At 39.2% G+C, this 20,546-nt stretch overlaps 1 protein-coding gene across 1 annotated transcript; it reads right to left on the bottom strand.

Moving 5' to 3' along the window:
• Nucleotides 1-6,521: 6,521 nt before the first annotated feature.
• Tmem229a (transmembrane protein 229A) lies at nt 6,522-15,847 on the bottom strand. Its single transcript, XM_047562392.1, has one exon. It carries the CDS (start codon nt 14,909-14,911, stop codon nt 13,781-13,783), a length of 1,131 nt encoding a protein of 376 aa, XP_047418348.1. The 5' UTR covers nt 14,912-15,847; the 3' UTR covers nt 6,522-13,780.
• Between the last annotated feature and the right edge of the window lie 4,699 nt (nt 15,848-20,546).

Below are 20,546 nucleotides of genomic sequence, written 5' to 3'. Positions count from 1 at the left end.
ACATATATTATATATGAGTTAAATATATGTTAAATATTATATATATAGTATGTGTATATTCATATATAAATATATATAAAAAGAGGTTATGTTAGTCAACTTTGTGTTGCTGTGACAAATATCTAAGAAAATACAACTAGAGAAGGAAAGATTTACTAGGCTCACAGTTTCAGAGGTTTCAGTCCATGGTCAGCTGGCTCCATTGCTTTAGGCCCCACCTGAGGTAGAACATTATGAAGAAGGGCATGGTGCTTGAAAGCTGCTCAGCACAAAGCAGCCAGGAAGCAAAGGGAGAAAGACAGGGGCTGGAGGGAAGAAAAGCCCTTCCAGGGCATGGCCCCAGTGACCAGCTTTCTTCACTTAGATCCTCCCCTTCCCAGTAGTTGGTTCAGCCATCAGTGGATTAATCCACTGAAGAGGTCAGAGCCCTTGCCCAATCACTTCCCCAAAACCCCACCTATGAACACTTTTGGAAACATTCAGGATCCAAATCACACCAGGGTTAACTTAGAAATCTGTATACTAACTTTAAAGAAGGGTTAAAATTAGGCATAGAGCAAATGCAGCTCTTCCCTGGAGAGACTAAAAAGACAGTGACATTTGGATTATGTAACATCAGAAGGACAAAACTAAGAGGCTGGTCCTTCTTTTGGATACTCTTCTCCCCTGTGAAATGATGCAGAACTGAGCTTTCTGAAAGACAGTGCAGTTTGAGATCCAAACTGCTAGAGTTCATATCTTAGCTCTATAATTGTGATCCTAGAAAAGATGAGTATTCTCCTTGAGTCTCAGTTATGGCATTAATAAAAGGGAGATAATAGTGCCTACTTCATCAGGTTGCTATGAGAATTAAGTTAACTGATACATAGTGAGTGTAGAAGACAACAGCTAACTCTCAGTAAAATTATTAGTTGTCAATGATTCCTAGCCAGGTTTTAACTGTGAGACTTTATGTTCAGTTCCTATTTTGTACCTTTAATTTCTGGGCTGGCTTACATTCCTTCCCACCAGAATGTATATCTGCCCAAATCTCCCAACTTGGAATATAACAATTCTTTTTTTTTTTCATTTTATTTATTTATTTATTTATTTTTATGTGGTGCTGGGGATCGAATCCAGTGCCTCACACATGCTAGGCAAGTGCTCTACCACTGAGCTACATCCCTAGCCCCTAACAATTCTTTCTTGACTCCACACCCCTGTATAGCTACAGGCCTGTCTCCTCCCCCTACTTTATATGGAAAAGTTTTCAAATTCTTTATGCCACTGTTGCCATTTTCTCAGGTTGCTCTCCTCAAAATATTTCAATCTAACATCCTCCCATTCCTGCCTATACTTTGCCTTTCTGAATATATTAAAACACAATAGTTGTTTCTTCTGCTCTTATTTTAATTTTAAGCTAAATTTGATGATACTGAACACATTCTTCTTCTTTTCTCTTCTTGCTGTGGCCTTAATGTTTGTATCCTCTCCCTGTCCCCCAAACTTCATCCCGGTCTCCAAGATGATGGTAGGAGGAGAGCCCTTAGGGAGCTACAGAGATTAGGAGGGAGGAACTCTCACAAATGGGATTCATGCTCCTATAGAAGTCTGAGGGAGCTTGTTTGTCCCTTCCACCATGTGAGGACACACCTAGAAGGTATTACCTACCAATCAGAAAATAGACCCTCTCCTGACGCCAACTCTGTGAGTATATTCGTCTTGAATTTTCCAACCTCCAGAACTGTGAGAAATGTTTCTGTTGTTTTTGTTAAGCTGCTTTACAGCATTTTGTTATATCAGCTCCAGTGCACTAAGATCCGTCTATTGTCAGGGTTACCCCTCTGAATTTATTTATTCTTGTATCTCTTACAGGATTCCTCTTTTCACTTAGGGAAATCCTGAAGGCTTTGAGTCCACATTCACTGACATTTGTTCCAGGAGACCCAAAATGTCCCTTTGACTTCCTAGTTATGGTAGGGGCTTATGGAGAATAGGTGATAAATGGGTTTTAGCTCAGGTCCTTCTCACAGGGGGTCCATTAGGTCCTGACCACATTTGGTGTCTATTCCTCCAGTTTCAGAATACATAGTTGGGATAGACATATTTAGAAACTGGAAGAATCCCCACATTGGTTCTAGGACCTGTGGAGTGAGAACTATTAGGGTGAGAAAGGAGAAATGGACGTCATTAAAACTGCCTTATCCTAGAAAAATATGGAATCAAAAGGAATACCACAATTCTTAAGAGATTTCAGAGACTGGTGCCACTATCAATGACTTGAAAGATGCAGGGGGGTAATTCCCACCACACCCCTCTTCAGGTCTCTTTCTTGGTCTGTGACAAAGATAGATGGAGCTTAGAGAATTTCAGCAAGTTATATTAAATAGTGACTCCCATTGCAGCTGCCATATCAGATGTGGTCTCATTGATTAAGCAAATTAACACCCTGTGTTATGTATCCACCTACACCGTATAGAGCTATTTGCAGCAGACAAATGCCTTTTCATACTTGCTGATATGATTCATCAGAAGCAATTTCTTTCAGCTGGCAAAGCCAGCAATATACATTCACTGTCCTGTCATAGTGGACATCAACTCTCCAGTTCTGTAATTTAGTTATCAGGAAACTTGATTGCCTCTCCTTTCAACTAGCTATCACATTGGTCCATACCTTAGAGATACACTGATTGAAACTAGTAAGTAGGAAGCATGGACTGTGCTAGACTTGCTGATAAAGTATATGTGTGCCAGAGGATGATGTCAGTCCACTTTTTGCTGCTGTAACAGAATATCTGATGTGGGGTACTGTGAAAGAAACAGGTTATGTTCCTTACAGTTTTGGAGGCTTAAAGTTGAAGATCAGGTGGTTCTATCCATTTGGCCTCCAGTGAGGATCCTCCTGACTGTATCACAATATGACAGAGAAGTGCAAAGGGAAATGGTCACGTGCTCAAGGAAACAAGCTCAGAGGATAGCCTCCATTTATAAACAAAATAAAGCAAAAAAAACCAAAACACACTTTATGGGATCAGCATGAATCCCTTCCAAGGGTGGTTATCCCATGAACCTAACTGCCTTTCGTTAGGACCCATGTCTTAATGGTTCCACTGCCATAACACCACCACACTGGGGACTAAGTTCACAGCACATGAATCTTTAGAGGAAACACTCAAGCCATATCCCAATTACAGCAGGTGGAAAATAAATCTGACAAAAATTCAGTAAAATTTTCTACTACAGTAAAATTTCTAGGGGTCCAGTGGTTTGTGGCATGTTGAGATATTCCTTCGAAGGGGAAGGATGAGTTGCTGCATCTGGTCCCTCCTACAACCAAAAAGGGATACAATACTTAATAGTACTCTGAATTTTGAAGGCAACATACTCCTCATTCTCTGGTGTGTTATTCTGGCCAACTTACCAACTGACCTAAAAAGTTGCTATCTTGAGTGAAACTCAGAACAGAAGACTCTTCAACAGGTACAGGGTGCTGTATAAGTCACTTGGGCCATGGAATCCAGCAAAGTCACTGATGCATGAAGTATCAGTGGAAAATAGGCTGTTGGAGGCCTCTGTGGGTGAGCTGTAAGGCAAATCCTTAGAATTTCGGAGCAAAACTCCTGCCAACCTCTGTGCATAACTGTTTCTCTTTTGAGAAACAACTCTTGACCAGGTTCGTTCTGGGTCTTAGTAGAGACTGGATGCTTAAGGATAGGACACTAATTTGCCACCATGTACTGAATGTTATGTGAACGCTGAAACAAAGTTGGCAGGATGTACAGCGATGCTTAATTGTCAAATGTATGTGGTTGTTCCTGAGAAGGCCGTGAAGGCACAAGTAAGTTGCATGAAGAAGGAGCCTTCGAGCCCATGGTGTCCATGTCTTCAACACTGTCTTTTCTCGCCCAGCCTGCATTTGTGGCCTCATGGGGGAGTGCCCTGCAATCAGTTGACAGAGGACAAGGAAATTCAGGCCTGGTTTACAGATGGATCTGCCTGAGATGCAGGCACTACCTGAATGTGAACAGCTGTAACACTGCAGTCACTCTCTGGGAAGGACAATGGTGAAGGAAAATCTTCCCAGTGAGCAACACTTTGAATACACTTGTTCACTTTTCTTGGAAGAAGAAATAGCTGGATGTGTTATTATCTATCAGTTCATGGCTATGAACAATGATTAGGCTAAATGGTTGAGAACTTAGAAAGAATATAATTAGGAATGGGAGACAAAGAAATTTGGAAAAGTATGTGAATTATATGGACAGAACTTTCTTAATATAAAAAAAGGGGAAAACATTTCTATCTCATGTGAATATTCACCAAGGGGTGACCTCAGAAGAAGATAATTTTAATAATTAAGTTTCTGGGATGACCCGTTCTGTGGAACCAGTTAGTTCTAGCCATTCCTGTCATTGTCCAGTGGGATCATGATCAAAGTGGCCATGGTGGCAGAGATGGATGTAACATGTAAGCTTAGCAACATGGACTTCCATTCATCAAGGCTGACCTGTCATGGCCACTGCTGAGTGCCCACTCTGGAAGCAGCAGAGAGCAACAGAAAGTTCCCAGTATAGCCCTAGTTTCTGGGGTGATCAGTCAGTCCTCTTGGTGGCAGGTTGATTATGTTGTACTACTTTTCATCATGGAAGTGTTTTGTGGTTGCTGGAATAGATACTCGCTTGAGATGTGGATTTGTTTTTCCCTGCCACAACTACTACCTGTGAACGTACAGAATGTCTTGTCCAGTGGTAGTTCACATTGCATTTCTTGTGATCAAGGTAATCATGTCACAGTAAGTGAAGTATAGCAATGGTTCCAGGCTCATGAAATTTGCTGGATTTGCCATATTTTTCTACATCTTGAAACAGGTGACTTGACTGAATGAAGGAATGGCCTTTTGAAGACCCACTTGTGGTGCAAGCTAGATAGGAATACCCTGCAGAGCTGGTACAGGTTCAGCATCATATCAATCATCCAGCTTTTTCCAGTGCTAGAATTAGTAAGTACAGGCCTTAAGGGCTAGACCTGGGAGTGGTTCACCCAATGAACCAGTTGCAAAGTTTTGTATTCATGTTCTCATGACCTTATGCTTTGCTGACCTAGCAGTCTTGGTTGCAAGGGGGAAAATGCTTCCCTCAGGAGACATAACAATGACTCCATTGAACTGGAAGTTAAGATTGCTGCCCAGTCACTTTGAACTCCTTCATCCTCTGAATCCACAAGCAAAGAAGGGAGTTACTGTGTTGTTGGGGTGATTCATCTAACTACTAAGGGGTAATTGGACTACTGATTCGTAATGGAGATAGGGAATACAAGAGATTCCTTAAGGAGCCTCTTACTATTGCTATGCCCTATGGTTAAGATCAACAACTGCAACAACCTTATCCAGCCCAGATCTTTCAGGAATGAAGGAAAAGAACCATGACCAGCAGAGGAATAAATAAACAGGTAGTGGAAGAAGTTAGTTATAAAAGCCCCTTATGGCCACATGACTTGTTAAAGAAATGAGGACTATAATTCTCATGCATACTTCCTCATTATTTTGTTATGAATATGTATTTGTGTATATACACATAAATGTGTACACCAAATATTGTTGTTTTTGTTCCTCCTACATTCTCTTATTCTACAGTGTTAAGAGGTACTGACTTTAGATGATAGCGTCTAAGTATTGTTAAATTTTCTTCATAGTTTTTAAGTTACAGTTTATCAAGAAGAGTTAATATCACTCAAAGGATTTGTCTCCTCTTATGGGGAAGGTATTAAGTGTTTTTTGTTGTGAATAGTATACTTATATCATGTGAGGTGGAATTAGGATCTTGTCATTGTTTTCATTGGGAGACTAAATATCACTTAAAGAGATATTCATGGAGCCAAGATGACAAGGTGTGGACTTGCAATGACTAATTTTATGTGTCAAACTGACCATAAGGTGCCCAGATAATTGTTCAAACATTATTGTGGGTGCTTCTGTGAAGCTATTTTTGCATGAGTTTAATATTTAAATCGATAGATTGAGGAAAGCAGGTTGGATGGGTAAACCTCATCCAAACAGTTGAAGACCTGAATAAAATAAAAGACCTACAATATTCCCTAAATAAGAGGGAATTCCTTTTACCTATCTTTGAGCTGAGGTATTATTTTTTCCCCCAGTTTTCAAACTCAAACAGAAACATCAGTTCTCTTTTGGTCTCTAACCTATTGGCCTCTGGACTGGAAATTTTACCACTGCATTTCCTGCTTCTTGGACCTTTGGACTTGGATGGAGTTATACCATCAGCAATCCAGGTCTCCAGCTTGCTGACTATGAATCTAGGGACCGTTCAGCTTCCTTAATCACATGATTCAATTAAAAAAAAAAACAATAAACCTCTTCTCTCTCTCTCTCTCTCTCTACACACACACATGCACATACTTTCTATTGGTTTTATTTATTTCTCTGGAGAACCCTGCTGAATGCAACCTATCAAAGACATTTATTTGATGCCAAAGTACATGAATCAAATTCATAAATAATAAAACATAACTATTTGCCACCTGTCATTCTCAGAAATTTAATGAAATTTTATTTTATTTCCATTTCTCTATTCAAAAGTTGCCAAAATCCAGAATGTCATCAGCAAAAACAACAATATAGCAAGAAGCTGCAAATTGATCAAGTTGGTCTTCAGGGAAGAGTCACACAGTTAAATGTACACTTGTCAACTACAAGTTCTGTGCAAACCAGTATTTCTTTTTAAATTTACATTTCACAAATAACATTTTAAAAATAATTAAGTTATCTGAGCAGCCTACAAATATAAAAATCCACAGTGTAGGTAAACTCTCTTAGAGAACTAACAGAGCTTTGTGCCTGGAGAAAGAATCTCCAGAGCTGAGGAGGGAAGAATATGAGAAACTAAACAAGGCCTACCTTTTATCTAGGAACAAGGTGATTCTGATGTATGTTCCATAAATACATGTCCTGTTGAAATCATGTGTTGCCATCTGGGGCCATTCCTCATCCTGTCTCCACTATTGAATTATGTCTGACAAGAAAATTCAGGTAAATTAATCAGTGAAACATTTTGAGCATCTTCTAGTGCCTAGGTTTTTCATTACGTTTTCAGAAGACAGAGAAAATGATGATGTGCCTACTTTCCAAAGAGGAGAGCAAGAAAAGAGGAGAAAGCAAAGCATTGAAGAGTGAGTTGACTGGCAACTTTCTTTTCTTCACTATACTTGATTTCATGTCTCTCTCTCACTCTCAGGTACTAGTCATAGACTTTGGGAATAACATGATCCATCTTCTTCATATGAATGTAAAGTGCCTAGGCTTAATGACACTTCAGAGAAAAGATGTTGTGATGTTTAGATAAATAAAAACTCCATCACCAATGTAACTGAGTTGAAAACAACAACAACAAAACCACTAATCATGGATAATGTTTTTTCTAACTTGAAGAAATAAGGTGTCTAGATCAAGGCATGTTAGAGTTTTTACCACTTTACACTTTAGTATATATTGTTCAATTTCTTCTGGAATAAGACAGGTAAGACATGCTTGGAAACTTTTTTTCAGACCTTGGGTCCTCTGTGGATGAAAAACTGTGAAAAATGAACGAAAGTTACAGATGTGGTTTTACTCTTAGAAATCTTCTAGCAAACTAAGACAAAGAAAAAAGAAATGGGTTGACTTGGGAGACATGAATATGTACAAAGACCTCTGTCATTGGAAATGACCAAGAAGAGGATGGGCAGACACCTGTCCAACAGGATCTGGAAGGAATTACTCCATCAGTTGAGGTTGAACTAGATGATCCTTAGGTATTTCCTGAAGCTGTAAAGTTCTATGATTTTAGATTTTAATAAAGTGTGATTTGTTTGTTCATATATTCAATGACATACTTATTAAGACTCTCATAGCATATTCAGTAACATCATTACACACCAAAAAAACCTCAAAATTTCATTGAAAAAATCTTAACACAATTTTGGTATTCAACCAAACCTAGGATGTGCAGTGTTTCATGAATATAAATTTTTCTAAGGAATGCGAATTTTGCATGCTACGAAGACCTATATGTCATTCATATATAGAATTATTTTAGCCATAGAAAAATAACATGGGGCTCTCTAAGGTTATCAAACACTACTATTTCCACTATATCTTATGTCATTATTCATTTGAGTCCATTTCATTTGTTTGAGAAACAATCTTTACAAGAAAGTACAGTGATATATTGTGTTAAATTCTTGCTTTTCAATACTTGGAATCTGAGGGCTTATTCTTTTGCACACCAGGGAACTCTTTATTTTTCTCCCTGTTTATTCATTGCTTCTAATAAAAGGTAAAGACTAAAGTAGTTCTCCTTGAGAAAATTTCAAGGGCATATTTAATTTAGATTTGTTTCTAAAATTTATTTGGTAATCAGAACAATATAAACTTTCTGCATGTTCCTCTCAGTATTACTCTCCCATATTTGAATTTCTGAATCTGAAATTCTATAACATTATTCTTATTTTCACCATTGATATTAATAATATGTGAATAAAATATCTTGTATACAGTACAAATGTTTATTGGAATCCCATCAAAAGGGAAACTGGTTTTCTTCTTAATATAGGTAAGTGCAATTTTTTTGAATGGGCATATTGATCCACAGCATTATTCATCCTTGACTAGCCACCTGTATCTATGACACCTGTGGCCCCTCAGTTCCTTTCCTGATGCCCCTTTTGAGGTCTGCCAAGGAAGTTACCCAAAGTCCACCAAGTGATACCCCATTGGTTTAAAGGAGCATCTGACCAAAGGAATTTCCTGGGTTGAATCAGATTCAAATTCCAAGGATTCAAGCAGGGCTCCTATTATTTAATCTTCTATTCCTTTATTTTCAATCAAAGTGTTCTTATTTTCTGAAAAAAATAATAATTTTTCTCAAGGCTCTCAAAACATATCATTTGAAAAGATATATGTATTAATAGGAAAAAAGAATGGAACATTTATTTTCTTAAATGAAGAAAAAAGTTTTGAAAATATGTTTTATTGTTTTAACTAAACAGATTAAATGGCATATATTAACTTCTGGAAGTTTTGGAAGCCTTCTCACTTTACTGAGAGCGGGATTTATCAACTCAGCTGCTAATGGGTGTGTAAAAAACATAATTAATGTTTTCCTGAACAGTAATTCCAGTTAAGAAATCATCTTTCAGAGATGTAAATTCCTGTTCTGGGTAGAAGACTTGGTATTGTTAATCTTCATAGTTTCTTTCAACATTGAATTCTCTATAATCACAGTAAACATTTTTTTTTTCTTAGTTTGGGAAGCTGGTTCATGTGACTTTTTCTTTCTAAAAGAATTATTATAAATAAGTAAAAAAAATCAAACCTTTCTTCATGTCAGGGACCAATCACACCATCTGGTAATTAGCTTGAAAATTTTTCCAAAGATAGTTTAAAAATTAATGAAAAATTCTCCATATGTATATTTTCTTTATATTAGGAGAAAAAAATTCTCTAAGGAAAACTTTCCCAGGTTAATTTGCAATTTGGGTTGCTAGTAACTGGCAGCCTGTGTGATGGCTCCATGCCTCAGTGTTAAAAATGAGATTGAGGCCAAGTCTAGTGAATAGAGGTCCACAGACAATTGCTATTTTTGTTCCTTCCTCTGGTGTCAAGTGTAGGAGAAGGGGGGAGACTGGTGATACAACAGAACCATCTTTTATTGCCATCTTTCACGTCAGTCTAAACGAAGGTATGTGATAGAAGGAGGTTAAGGGACAATGTTCTTTTCTTATTTTTCTTCAGTAAAGAAACTTAGTGCCAGTAAACATTGTTAGAGTATATTTAAAATGAATTGAAAATATAAAGGATTCTTTTATATTTATATTTTTCAATTATAGATGGACACAACACTTTTATTTTATTTATTTATTTACTTATTTATTTATATGCTGAGGATAGAACCCAGTGCCTCACCCATGTTAGGTAAGTGCTCTACCACTGAGCCACAACCCCAGCCTCCAAAAGATAAAGTATTTTAACACCTCTTCATATAAGGAAAATTATTTTATTATACTGTTTTCAGACATTACAATACAATGACTGATTTACTACTCCAAATCTGTATAGGGAATATATTCATTCTAGATATATTGCTTTTTAAATGAATTTTGGAAAGGGAAGAAGAATCAAAGCATTCTACCCAAAATTCTTCTTTGCCCCCTTTATAAGCAGGACTAGGTTCATCCTGCTAACACAGACTGTTTAAAAGCAGTAGAAATTATTTTTTTTAATTTTCAATTGCAAAAGTAGAATTAGTCAATTAAAAATGTTTCTTAAACAACAAAAGACAATTTTTCTAAGCCATGTGTTTTGCTAAGTCGAATTTTGAAGGGTCAACTATTTATGGAAATATACTCATAGTTAAGTACACTGAATTCTGGAAAAGTATGAAATATTGAAATGGATTATTAACATTATAAGGGTCTTTGTTGGTCATAGGAACCTCAGTATTTATTGTTAACATAAATACTTAAAAGGTTATACTTCTCTTTAGATTCTGAGAAATTAAATTAAAATTTAAAATTTAAAGCAGCATCACATATGTTAAACATGGATAGAAAAATTACATTTGTTGCTTTTTCAATTAAGAGTTTTTTAAGACTTCAGTAGAAATTAGAATAAATGTCTGTAAAAATGTTACCTATAATTTTTGGCTGTTTAGTTCTTATAATGATACTCAGATTTCTAAGTCTGCGATGTACAGCATTAATTAAATGTATTTTTAGTAGTTTGAGCTACAAGGTATCTTGCATTTTAGCACGTTATTCTTATACTTTTATACTTAAAATTATCTGACATTAAACAAGAACTCCTTTTCAGAGCACTGCTTGAATATAAAGACATACCATCTGAAGAGTAGCCATGATCTTGCTATTAGTGCCCTTGTTATTTACCATGGAATGAAAAGGCAACACGAGTGCATCTTTTGCTAATAGCATCTGGCTTTTATACAGTTACCCTTGCATAAGCAATACAGGCTGTGAAATGAAATCCCGAGAAGTTCCAAAATCACTGTGGCCGGTAGACTGAGGTGTGGCCGTGCAGTTGTTAGAACAGACCCTGCAGTCCGAAGTACTTGGATTCAAATCTAAATGCCCAATAGCTGTACACTTGAGTGGTCAGTTATTCTATTGGGACTTCAGTTTGGTTGTCTTCATCTGTAAAAAGAGGGTTGTTGGAGGTGAAATATATATATATATATATATATATATATATATATTTAAAACATATAAGTTTGTATGTACACATTAGACATGTATTTGTTTACGATACATATGAATATATATTCACTTACTTAGAAATGTGTATACACCTATATATAAATGCACACTTAAAGCAGTTCTTGGTATGTGGTAAATGCTACTTAAACATTGACTATTATTATATTGCCTTATTTCTCTTTCTGATCTACTAAAGAGTTTAACAAAATTAAATGATCTGATGGTTCCTTCTTTTCCCTTAAAGGTTTAAAGGTTGCAGCAAAATATCACCATTAAGAAGTTAACTAAACACGAATGAGAAGCCCTAAAGCAAGGTGCTGAGTTAATAGACAGGCTAATAACTTCCTGAATGCATACTAACTCTTTGTAGAACCAGCAGACTGTTAATGGGCTTTTGTTTTAGACATGATAGATTGATATTCCAGGGACAGGACTGAGGAGAGCCCTCACAACCACTGCCTCCTCATTACCTATTATTAAAACAGTAAATAAGCATAGTCTCATATAAATCAAAACACTAGAATGTGGGCTTCACAAGGTCAGAGATTTTTGTCTGTGAGTTCACTACAGTGTGCACAGAGTCCAGAGAATTGCCTAACAAATGGTGGAAGTTCAGTAACCATTTCTTGAATGAATTGAGCAAATGCAAACCTTGACCTTCCATTTTAACAGAATTAATATGCAAAGCAAAATAAATTGGCATGCTTTCCTACTTCTTGAAAGATTTCTATCCCTGAGAATGCTGATAGGCAGGTAAGCAGGCTGAAGAGCAAAAGTAAAAATGTGTACATTTAGTCAATATTTCAGAGTCATGGATTGGGTTGAGCATCACAGGAAATGCGTGGTGTGAAGTGGTGCCACTCATAACTCAGATTCATGTATTCTTGTCACATTTGTATTACAAATATTTTATCCAGCATAACTTTAGTGTCTATGCTTACGTATTTTTCTCTCCAAATTTTCAGGGAGAACTTAGATGAAACTTTCTCAGCAAACAGCTTGTTTTTTAAGTTTCTATAAAATAATCAATTTGACAGAATCTATTTCACTGGTGGGGTAGATTATATAGCATTACTTATATTTTAGTTCACAATACCAGAGAGTGGATTAAAGTAATAAAACACTCTTAGAACTAGGTCTGACTTAGCCAGATCTAAGTACGTTTTCTTTTCTATTCCTATAGCAAACACTTTTCAAAAACAGAAAAACATCCCTTTTTACTGTATTGGTGAGAGCATGATTTGAGTAAGAACCTACTGATTAATACACTCTGGAAGTTTTAAAAATTATCTTTGTAATGAAAACTGGGAAAGTATTAGTCATCCTTATCTAAACAATACGCTCTTTGCCTTTTCTAAATGTAATAAAAACAACAAATAACTTCAAAATACATGATTAATTAATTAGACAAGATTTCTTAAAATGGTTTCTATCATCTCATTTAACTTTGAAGCTTTCAGACATTAATACATCACCAAAAAGCTATCATTGATTTATAAAGTACATCAGACCTAACCCAGAACTCTGGGCCCAGAAGAAAAAAGAAAGGTTTACAAGTGAACCATGACAGAACTATACTAAAAACATGTATCTGTACTCACAGAAAACAATTAGGCCTAATGTAATTAGAGTGAACATCCACCTTCATTTTATTACAAGATACTGTGTTTGTATGCTGAAAGTTTCTGTGGAGTTAATTTTACTTGGCCCTTGGACATTTAGGGTAAACAATTTACATTATTGCACAGTAACAAAAATTTACAACCACAGATAACACAGGATCTAATCAACATTAATAAGCTTGGTGTTTAAGGCTAACAAACATTGGAAAGCAGTCATTTCCAGGATGGTGATCCAATATCTTAACACAGTGTCACCTGTTTGAGTTAGTAGAAAGGATTTCTCACTTCAAAATATATTCATAGGATTCTTTTCTTTCTTTCTTTTTTTTCACATTTGTCAACTTCTTTTCATGTGTGTGCAAGACAGAGGCACTTTAGAGAGCTACCAAGTGCAACTTCAGAAGTACCAGACATGGAGTTACCTCTATCATTGGTATATATGATAAAGAGTGAAAATGAAATTGGATTAGAATGAAAGTAAACAAACCGTTAAATCAGAAAATTTCTCTAAATCCAATAAAAAAACACTGTTCTCTAGTTTGAATTTCCATATTGAAAAATAAAAATTAACAACTATCACCCATCTACATTCAGATGACTATTTCAGCTTTCCGATGTTAAGGTATAATGGTTTTGCTGTTTGGGCTTGTAAAGGTTTTAAAATATTGATGAGTTAAGTACTTCATTTTCGAGTTTTTCAAAGCATTGTATTTTATATAGGTTCCAAATAGTCAGAAAAGATAAAACATCGAATAAAATCTATTGGAAGCCGTTAGTAAAGTGTATAAAAATTAAAGGACTTAAAAAAAACCCACTCTATTTTAAGTGTAAAAATAATCTGCGTCCATTCGTGGGGTTCCAACGACTTTTTCTCTTCTCTTTACTTTTCTTTTTTCTTATTTTGCCCCCTGGTCTTAGTTAGCTGGTACATACTGCACCCGCCACAACACGTTGGAAAGCAGGTCCTGGTACACACTAAGGAATATCCAGCCAGGTAAATACATCAGAGTGATAAGACCCATAAAATTGAGCGGGTAGTGAGAATAGTCCCAGGAACAAGCCCCACACTTGCGAAGTCCCAGACCCCAGGACAACTCCCACGCGTAGATGAAGATCACGTAGATGGGCACCCGCTTCCAGGTGCTCCAGCCGCGGTTGTAATGGAGGTGGAAGTAGAGCTTTTCCACCACAAAACTGCAGCTGCCATACATAAAGAAGGACCACAACGACGTGTGACCGTTGGCTGCCCCGTCCCCATGTCCCAGCACATTAAAGAAGAAGGTAAAGAAGATCTCATCCAGAAAGCCATGCATTCCGAAGAAAAGAAAACGGAGCAGGTCTGGTAGCCCCTGGCTAGGAGCTCCTCCCGGGCCCTTAGGGCCTCGGGGTCGTCGCCGCCGGCCACTCGCCGCCGCAGGGGCCCGGGCGCCAGGAAGGGCAGGCAGAGCGCCCCTTCGCTGCTGTTGCTGCTGCTGTTGCTGCTGCCGCCGCTGCCGCCGGTACCGCAAGCGCAGGAAGCGCTTCAGGAACACTTGGCAGTGGTAGAGCGCCAGCACGTACTGCAGCGCCAGGTCAAGCGCCCCCGGCGCCGCCGCGCCCCCCGGCCCGCCGCCCAGGCTGAGCAGCAGCGCCTGGCCCGCCAGGGTCTGCAGCCCCACGTGGGCCGAGGGGTAAAGGAAGAAATTGAAGACGAAGGCGCTGGGGCAGCGCGGCTGCTGCAGGTAGATCTTCTCCAGGGCGAAGTGGGTGAGCGAGTGCAGGAGGCAGCGGTAGGGCGAGGAGAAACCTAGCATCCGGAGGTCCGGGCTGCGAGCGAAGCGCCGCGCCGAGGACACCAGCACGTCCAGGGTGATCCCGTGCATCCCATAGAAGTAGAGGCGCATCCAGGCGGGCAGCACGGTGCCCTCGGCCGGCGCTTCAGCAGTGGACAGCGGCTCCGGGCAGCGGGCGGCCGCCTCGCTTCCCAGCCCGCTGGGGGCCCCCGGGCGCCGCGCCGCGCCGCCCCTCTGTGCCGGCCCCTCACTGTCCACGTCGCTGCCGGCCATGGGCTCCGAGGCTACCCGGGCGCCCGAACCCGCGTTGCCGCCACCGGGTACGCGGAGCTGCTGAGTCGAGCGGCGGAGTCCCGCGTCGCCTCCTGGTCGCTGCCGGTCTCCGGGGGGCTAGCAGGGAGCTCCGTTCTGGTCGCGGTCCTGCAGCAGCCGGAGCTTGTGCACTTGGGGGATGCTCGGGCCGCCTGGCTTGCGGAGTCCCCCGCCGTGCCTCCGCCGCGCCCTCCTCACCAGTCCCGGGCGAGGTGCGGCTGGTGACGCCCGCGCTTACTCTGGGCGGCCTAACGAGAGCCGCGGCTGGGCCAGGGGAGGCGAGGCCGGGGCTGCGCGGAGAAACGCGGAGGCTGGTACGAGCCCCATCCCCTCCGCGGCTCGGCCCCGCCGCCTCTGCCGCAGGCTCTGGAAGCGTAACGCGAGCAGCTACGGCCCTTCCCCCGGCCCTTCCCTTACCCCTCTCCGCCGGTCTCGACCTCTCCCGCCTTGGTAGGCCCCCCTCCCCACCCGGCCTGGCGTGCCGAGTCTCGCGGGGGTCCGCTCCAGAAGGCCGGGTCCCACCTCTCTGTCCTTTTCCGCCCGCTCTGTACCGGAGTCCCTGGTGGTGCGGGGGGTGCTTGCTGGGTGGAGACGCGGAGTGGAGAAACACCTAACAGGTGTGACTGCGAGCTGTTGGACATCCCCTGTGTAGCGGAAACCAGGGCCAGGCCTTGGCTGGCGGAGATGAATGGCTGGGTGCCACCGGCCGGAGGCCGGGCCCAAGACCAAACTATGGTGCTGTATATTTAATGTTCTTATTCAAAGCCAGCTGTGTCCCAGTCACAGAGAGTAAACCGGGGACTCCACGCTTGCTTGCCCCAGCGTAACCCTGAATCTGAAATGCTGCTGCAGGGCATGATTCACTTTTTCAGTCTCTTTCCCTGGTCCCTGTACTATCCTTGGGCCAGTTTACTTAGGGCCAAGGACAGAGACTCCCAGTCCTTCAGAATTTATAAGATGATTTGGGGACGACTGAGTTAGTTGTGGTGTTGGAAAAGAGGAAACGTATTGCTCTGACTACCTCGGGGTGAGTCTCATGTCGAGAATAGTATCTTTGCTCCTACTGGCACGCCCCAGTGCTGTTTTTTTTTTTTTTTTTTGAACTAGGTCATTCCAAAAAGTGAAATAAAGGGTCCCTTTTTTTTTGTCTCTTCTTATAACTTCCTTTCTTCCTCCCACTCCCCTCTTTTTTTTTTTCTACCTTCCTCCCTCCCTCTTTTCCTTCCTTGGGAGGGTGGAGGGGTGTCAGAATGTTGATGTGTTGTGTTCTACATCCCACCCCCCAATTTTGTAAGCTTCGAATTGGAAAGAGCCTTAGGAGTAAATTATACTGATTTCCTCCTTCCCCTGCCTTTATCTCCCTAAATTCATGTCTAAGCACAAACTGGGTGACACTTTTAGTTTGTAAGGAGTTCAGATCCTGTTCTCCCTGGATAAAAGGTTTTATGGTATTTCTTTTTCCTTAAAATAAACATTCTCAGGCAGTTTTTTATTTCACATATTTTAATTGGTGCATTGTAATTATACATAAACACGCAAAATATAACAATATAATTTGACCAATATCACTTCTTAGCATTTCCCCCTCCCCTTTCTTCCTATCCCCTGGTCCCTTTCCTCTCCTGCACTGATCTCCCTTTGATTTTCAGGAGACACCCCCTCCACTTTTTTTCCTTTTCCTCTCTACCTTCCACATATGAGAGAAAACATCGACCCTTGACCTTCTGAGTTTGGCTTATTTTGCTTAAGGTAAATCTCTCAAGTTTCATCCACATTCCTGCAAATGACATAATTTCATTTTTCTTTTTTGAATAAAACTCCATTGTGTATGTATACCACAGGATTGTTCCATTGCTTGGCTATTGTGAATACCACTGCTCTAAACATGGGTATGCATGGATCACTATATTATGCTGAGTAATATTTTAGGATAAATAGCAAGGGGTGCTATAGCTGGGTCATATTGTGGTTCCATGCCTGGTCTTTTGAGGAACCTCCATACTGATTTCCAAACTGGTTGTACTAATTTGCAATTCCAACAGTGTACAAGTTCTTTTTTCTCCACGCTCTTTGCAAGATTTCTTATTCTTTGTATTCTTGATGATTTCCAGGCAGTTCATTTCTAAGACAACCTCCTTCCCAGTCTCTTCTCTTAAGTATTTCAACCTCTCATGCTACAGTTCATGGAAGTTATTTGTGAATTAGGTATGACAGCAATTAGACTTTGGTGTAAAGAAAATTTGTGATAATAATCAACATTTGTGTGAGGACAAGGTATTTGTTTTTCAGCTTTTGTTAGCTTATTGTTTATTTTGCTGACCTTTTTTAACTGTGAAGTCAGTGGGTGGAATTTGTTATTCCAGAGACAAAAGTGTCAGATAGCAGGCTCATCAAACCTGCTGCAAAACAGAAAAAGGGCCAGTTGCCAAAAAATGCTTGAATAACTACTATGATAAGAATATTGTAATAAGAGTCACTCTCTCCTTAAGAGGTGTATAATCTAATTTAATTGACATGAAAATAATCTATCATACCTTAATTATGATTCATATTAATAATCAGCCAGTAGTACATATAAAATCAAACGATTCTTTTGACTTACTATTTTATTTAATAACTCCACCCTTGTCCAACTTTATCATACATTAAAACAAATGTGCTTTTTCTCCACAATTTCTGTTCAGACAAGGAAAAGCCCTGTATTCTAATATAGCAATATATAGCCAATATATGCTAGATTAAACTTGAATCATTTGGGGGTAGTAAATAAAACATCAAGGGCAAAAGTCTTCTATTTATTCTAACTTTTCTTAAGAATGCAAGGAAAACTTGAAACTTAATTCTACAATCAGGCTTAGAATTCATCCCAGGGAGTGTAGGTTAAAGAAAATTTGGAGGTCCTATTTGTATATTTTTAATTTTTTACATTATATTTAAAATTTTCTTAAAGGCAGTTCCCCAGTGACCTAATCATCTTTCACTAGGCTCACCTCTTAAAGGTTCTGTGATCTCTTTACACCCATAAAGGAATCCAGCTTCCAGCACATCAACCTTTGGGGTACAGACCACATCTAGTCATAGCACACAGCCAATAATGTCAACTGTGTTTCTGGATCTGTGATTTCTTTTCTTTTTTTTCCCCTCTGTTTTCTTTTCTTTTTTTAAATTTCCTGCTGTACTGGAGATCAAACTCAGAGCCTAATGCATGCTAGATAAGTGCTCTACCACTGAACTATATCCCCAGCCCTTTTTATTTTTTTATTTTGAGACAAGATCTTGCTCAGTTGCCCCAGCTGGCCTTAAAACTGAGTTCTTCTTGCCTTAGACTTCTGAGTTGCTGGTATTACAGCTGCATAAGACATGTCCAGCTTTGGATGTATTTTTGTGTTGTTCTTTGCTGCTGCAAGTCATAGAGTTTGTTATAATACATTTATAAACCCAGGAACTTTAAAAAAGTTGATGGACTTGAGGGTGAGAGGAATGTAAAGAAAGAACTGGAAATTACAGTAAAATAGCATCAATCTGAGATTCCCTAGGTTCGGGGACAACCATTCAAAGCATACTTTAAAGCATTCTTCTTCTGTGAAAAATACAGACTTCTTCCTTGCTCTCAGGGCCTAAGAAGCAGTAACTTGTCTGTAGAGGTGTCACAGTTTACGTGGAACCCCACCGACTTCACTGGACTGGCCAGCGTGGCTATAAAAATGGTGTAACCCCTGGAGCCAGGTTAGTCAGTGCGAACAGGAAGAGATTTAAGAGTTAGAAAGGTCTGTTCCTTTGGAGAATTGTGATAATTTTAGTGAATTGTTATCTACTGACTGCAGGTTTAATGTTGTATCTTTTAGATGTACAGCATGCTTTATACCTTTCATTGCATTTAGGAAGAACCAAAAAAGTACAGAGGGAACAAACAGCATTAAGAAGAAAGCTTAGGGGAAGTTCAGTAGGGTAGGACGTGATGATTTAAGATTGACCTGCAGCTGCCTCCTTACATGTTTTAACCTTTGACCTAAAAGTTTTGCCATACATAGGTAAACTGTAACCTAACTTGGACGTGAAGGCTTATTGTAAACGACTCTTACAACAAATAGCAGAGGCTCAGCCAATAACAAGTGCGTAAGTCCTGTTTCCTCATGCCCTCCTGACTTCATTTTGAATGTTTTCCCCTTAGTGCCAGGAACAAACCCAGTGCTAGGTTAGCACTCTACCACAGAGCTAGGCCCCTGGCTTTAAGACTCATTTGGAAAGTTCTTGAATGGTGCTTTCATTGTAATTTTCCTTTTATTCCACACTATCCTCTGCCCTCCTTCCTAGACTCCTGATCTAGTGTTTAAATCAAGGACTCACACAGAGCCTGGTGTTCACAGCAGTCCTGGGCACCCTGTGGGTACTGAGACCCAGAGTGACTAGGAGGGACTTAAGAGAGGGTATCTGTGTCTGACATGTCTTAGGCCTTTTTTAGAACAGAGTGGGCTGACAGAGGTTTTAGTTTGGTTTTACCTTTTCAAAGAAAAAAAAAAAAAACTTAAAGTGATGGCTAGCTTTGCTTTTCATAAGCAATTCAAAGATAATTGTTAAAAATGGGCAAAGTAGGAAAATGTAAGTTACATAGATATTTATAAATGCACTTTTCATAGTTTCAAAAAACTTTTTGGTGACTTGAAATCTTAAAGTGATAGATAGATACCTGAGTCCTTTCTAAATATATTAAATACTAAAACATTGATCATTAATCATAAGTTTAAAGTTTATATACTTTGTCTTGTTTTTGTATGATATAGAGAAGTTAAATGTACCTGGATTTGTTCATAACCATGAAAAATTTTGTAATTTGAGAGAACACATGTAGAAGTTATGTTAACGTACAGAGTACTGGTGCACAATTGCTAGGAATTAAAATGGTAACTACTATATGGTAATAAAGTTAGAATTAGGGAAAACAACTGTGCACATAGGAAAGGAAGGCTTGTTTTTTGAGGGAGGTTATGGAATATGATGTGTTTTGGTTGAGGGAAAATCAGGTTTTGTCTTAATGTAGACTGGTTGTTTCCAATGTGAGGGAAAAGAAAAGAAGGGCAAATGACTAAAGGTTATGGAACACTGTGAATGGTTTGTAGAGAAAGAATCTGTGAAATAAATTTCATGTGTGATCAAGTTGACTCTGATTAGAAGGAAATTATGTGTTTTCATAAAAATGGAATGTTGATATTAGAAGCACACTGATGTAAAACTAGAGTTTGATCCCTTATATTGAAACAGAAAATAATTTTCTTGAAGTATTGGTCAGTTCTTATTTTTTTTTTTTAACTTTTAGGTGGTTTACCTAGGAAGCAAAAGATTCTGTGACCTATGAAATGCTTTTAAGCTGTGTTTAGTGTTTTATTTAGCCTTTGATTTCTTAAGAAAACTTGATTCTTAAAAGAGTTAAGGTTTTCCTACAGCTCTGTGGAGTCCATAAAAGACATATAGAACTTATTTTATTTGTTAAATTAATTAATTGCCAAAGAAGAAATGATATTTAAACTTCTTTTCAAATTATGTTTGTATGGGTTTGTTTTTAATATGTGATCTAAAGTTGTTTGTGATTCCTAGAAAT

The sequence above is a fragment of the Sciurus carolinensis genome, chromosome 8 (genome assembly GCF_902686445.1).
Source record: "Sciurus carolinensis chromosome 8, mSciCar1.2, whole genome shotgun sequence".
Taxonomy (NCBI): Eukaryota; Metazoa; Chordata; class Mammalia; order Rodentia; family Sciuridae; genus Sciurus; species Sciurus carolinensis.
The sequence above is the reverse complement of the archived record's forward strand: the minus strand, read 5'-3'. Positions and strand labels throughout refer to the sequence as shown.